The sequence below is a fragment of the Grammomys surdaster genome, unplaced genomic scaffold (genome assembly GCF_004785775.1).
Source record: "Grammomys surdaster isolate TR1022 unplaced genomic scaffold, NIH_TR_1.0 231, whole genome shotgun sequence".
Lineage (NCBI taxonomy): Eukaryota > Metazoa > Chordata > Mammalia > Rodentia > Muridae > Grammomys > Grammomys surdaster.
The window spans coordinates 3,591,128-3,595,037 of NW_021604676.1; the positions used below are offsets into that span (position 1 = coordinate 3,591,128).

General features: G+C 40.8%; 1 protein-coding gene across 2 annotated transcripts; it reads left to right on the forward strand.

Moving 5' to 3' along the window:
• The first annotated feature begins 2,007 nt into the window (after nucleotides 1-2,007).
• LOC114626253 (G2/mitotic-specific cyclin-B1-like) lies at nucleotides 2,008-3,456 on the forward strand. Of its 2 annotated transcripts, XM_028773617.1 has the most exons (2): nucleotides 2,081-2,609; nucleotides 2,769-3,429. In XM_028773617.1, the coding sequence occupies exons 1-2, from the start codon at nucleotides 2,086-2,088 to the stop codon at nucleotides 3,358-3,360; spliced, it is 1,116 nt and encodes a 371-aa protein (XP_028629450.1). In that variant the 5' UTR covers nucleotides 2,081-2,085; the 3' UTR covers nucleotides 3,361-3,429. The 2 variants fall into 2 exon arrangements, with proteins under 2 accessions (XP_028629449.1, XP_028629450.1); XM_028773616.1 differs by having other exon boundaries at nucleotides 2,008-3,456.
• Nucleotides 3,457-3,910: the final 454 nt, after the last annotated feature.

Consider the following 3,910-nt stretch of genomic DNA (forward strand, 5'->3'; position numbering starts at 1 on the left):
TGTGTTTATTGTATTGCTTGTTGCTTGACTATTTGCATCTATTGTATTGCTAGATCCTCAACCTAGAACTGACCTTAATACATGCATGTGATCAAAATGGTATAATAACATAAAAGAGGAGGGGGGATGGGATAGGGGTTTCTAGGGATGGGAAATGTGGAAAGGTGATGACATCTGTATTGTAAATAAATAAAATATTCAATAAAAAAAAGGAAAAAGGGAAAAAAGAAGGAAAAAAAGGCTTTCCTCCTATTGAGTTGGCTTTATGCTCAGTTAGATAGCTGTTGTTACCCCCAAGATATATATGTTGATATTTAACCCTGTGTATACCTCACCATGCTGATCATTGTTGGGGTTCATAGGTACTACACATTCAAAGGCTAGGATGACTTATTGCTTTTATTCCTTGGAAACTTGCGCAGAACCTCCCTGAACTATGAAAGGTAGTCCTCATGGAGGAGACTCCCACATCCGTTCTAGCTCAATTCTGTCAAGTCCTATTTCTGAAGAGTATGGTGTCCTTACCTTCAAGTTTCCAGAACCAACCCAGGACAATAGCAATAGCTTAAAGTATTTTTAAGTTTTATGGACTTTGTTTATCAACTGCTCAAAAGGATGTTGGAATTTTTGTTGAGTGTAAAACTCTTGGGGATACCATTACCACCTCAAATGGAATAACACACACACACACACACACACACACACACGCACACATCATTTCTCTACAGCTTTTTCAAAAAGCCTTAGTTTATTCTTCCCATCCTCCTTCCTCTTTATTGCTTTTTTTCTCCATCCCTCCATTTTCCCATTTCTTCTCTCATAGCAATTCCAACTGATAAGCCCAACTCCTACAACTAAGCCTCTGGGAACAATACAAAAGAGAGCACGGGAAGATTGTAAGTGCCAGAGAACCTAGACATGTGCTGCGAGAGAGTGTCTTGCATTATGACAGGGAAGCTGAACCCATAGGTGAACAGCTACAGGTAATACATGACTGTTGAGAGAGGGAGAATTAATCTTCTCTTGGTATGAGTCTCATGATAGATTGTCCAATCCCAAGTTATCAGCCATAAACACATACAAATCAGTAACACTAAATGAATTTGGTAAAATGTCCTTATGTGCACGTGTATGTGAGCACATAAACAAAGTTAATTAAAGAAAAAAGAGGTCATGAATTTAAAATGGAATGTATAATGCAGGAAGAGTTGAAGGGGAATAGAGAAAGGTGGAAATTACTTAAATGTAAATAGGACATACTCATGAATAAAATCCTCAAAAAAATAAAAAGAGCTTTACCACCTTCAGATAAGTGAACAAATGGAAGTTGCAGTGTATGTACTTATACACATACAGACCGTAGATCAATGCCTTGTTTGCCTTGAGGTTTCCAGTTTTGCAGGCATTATACATGATCTTCCAATGGCTGATGCTCCCAGCATCCTAGGCTGTCAGTGAATACATCCATAGCAACTATGGGACTACATTCAAGGGCATGAAGCCCAGCATTTACCTTGAGTGAAATTATTCAAACATGGTCAGAGTCCAGCTTGTGATGTCACCAAAGTCACCACTGTCATTGCCCTGTCTGCTGCTACCACCACTGACTGTTCCTATCAGATTGTTTTAAAGTGTTTGTGTCATAACCATGTCAATGATAGGATGGAATATCAAATCAAGGGAATGTCAAATAATAAATGAGAAAAAGTCTGATTAGAAGAGAACTTAATATGTTTCCTTCTTTCAAGGAAATTCTTACTACCTGCACATAACCATTGCAGTAGAATTTGAATAATGTAAAATTAAAGCAAATAAAAATTTGATGAAGTAGTTCTTCATCAATATGTTTTAAATGAACTCCCAAGTTAACGTTCATAACTATCTGTGTTTAGTATTTTAAATCCATTTTCATGTTTTAAGAAAATGGAGGCACAGGCAAGCACAGGGCTCATGATCATGTAAGTCACTTCTAAAGAAAATTGGGGGGAGGCGTGCTGTAGAGGAACGGCTGTTAGTGTTTAGGTGTGGGCAGCCAGAGGTTAGGGTGTCTTCTCCGTTCGGTGAACCTCTGCTTCAGGAGGAGCCATGGCGCTCAGGGTCACAAGGAACACAAAAATTAACACAGAAAATAAGGCCAAGGTCAGTATGGCAGGCGCCAAGCGTGTGCCTGTGGCAGTTGCTGCTGCCTCCAAACCCGGGCTGAGATCGAGAACCGCTCTTGGAGATATTGGTAATAAAGTCAGCAAACAGGCAAGAGTGCCTCTGAAAAAGGAAGCAAAAACGTTAGGTGCTGGAAAAGGTACTGTTAAAGTCCTGCCAAAACCTGTGGAGAAGGTGCCTGTGTGTGAGCCAGAGGTGGAACTTGCTGAGCCTGAGCCTGAACATGTTACAGGAGAGAAGCTTTCTCCTGAACCTATTTTGGTTGACAATCCCTCTCCAAGCCCAATGGAAACCTCTGGATGTGCACCCGCAGAAGAATATCTGTGTCAGGCTTTCTCTGATGTAATTCTTGCAATGAGCGACGTCGATGCAGATGACGGAGCCGATCCGAACCTCTGCAGTGAATACGTGAAGGATATCTACGCTTACCTCAGACAGCTGGAGGAAGAGCAGTCAGTTAGACCAAAATACCTACTGGGTCGTGAAGTCACTGGAAACATGAGGGCCATCCTAATTGACTGGCTAATACAGGTTCAAATGAAATTTAAGCTGCTGCAGGAGACCATGTACATGACTGTGTCCATTATTGATCGGTTCATGGAGAACAGTTGTGTGCCCAAGAAGATGCTACAGCTCGTTGGTGTAACTGCCATGTTTATTGCAAGCAAATATGAGGAGATGTACCCTCCAGAAATTGGTGACTTCGCTTTTGTGACTAACAACACTTACACTAAGCATCAGATCAGACAGATGGAGATGAAGATTCTGAGAGTTCTAAACTTCAATCTGGGTCGCCCTCTGCCTCTGCACTTCCTCTGTAGAGCATCTAAAATTGGAGAGGTTGATGTCGAGCAGCATACTTTGGCCAAATACCTCATGGAGCTCTCTATGCTAGACTATGACATGGTGCATTTTGCTCCTTCTCAAATTGCAGCTGGGGCTTTTTGCTTAGCACTGAAAATTCTTGACAACGGTGAATGGACACCAACTCTGCAGCACTACCTATCCTACACTGAAGAATCTCTGCTTCCTGTTATGCAGCACCTGGCTAAGAATATAGTCATGATGAACCGTGGCCTTACAAAGCACATGACTATCAAGAACAAGTATGCAACATCTAAACATGCTAAGGTCAGCATGCTGGCACAGCTGAACTGTACACTAGTTCAGAATTTGTCTAAGGCCGTGACAAAGACATAACTCCAATGGACTACTGCATCTGCAAATGCAGTTGGCACCATGTGCCGCCTGTACATAGGATACCGTGTTTACTTGCTCTTCAATAAAGGTTGTGAATTTTTAAAAAAAAAAGAAAAAAAAGAAAATTGGGTGTGCATACTAACAATTGACTTCAGGGCACACAGTCTGAAGCATTGTACTACATTGACATTGGGTTAAAGCTAGAGCTCTTTCCAAGCTTAAAAAGTGAGAGAATGCAAGAAGATAAGTGATATTTATTTAGGTCAGTTTATCAAATTAAGTTCTATTGAGCATTTCTATTATAGTAAACATTGCCCTGGGCACTAGAGACACAACTGAGAACAAGCCACAAGGAACAACCACTGGTGTTAGAGTACAGTCAATAAGCAAACGAAATCATGATAATGCGATATAACATATTTTAATTCAAAGAAATTTAGCAAAACAGAGGCTAGCTGTTAGCACATGCTGCTCTTAGACAGTACTCAGTCAGTTCCCAGAACTGACATGATAGCTCATAACCATCTGGATACATCTAGGGTATCTAATG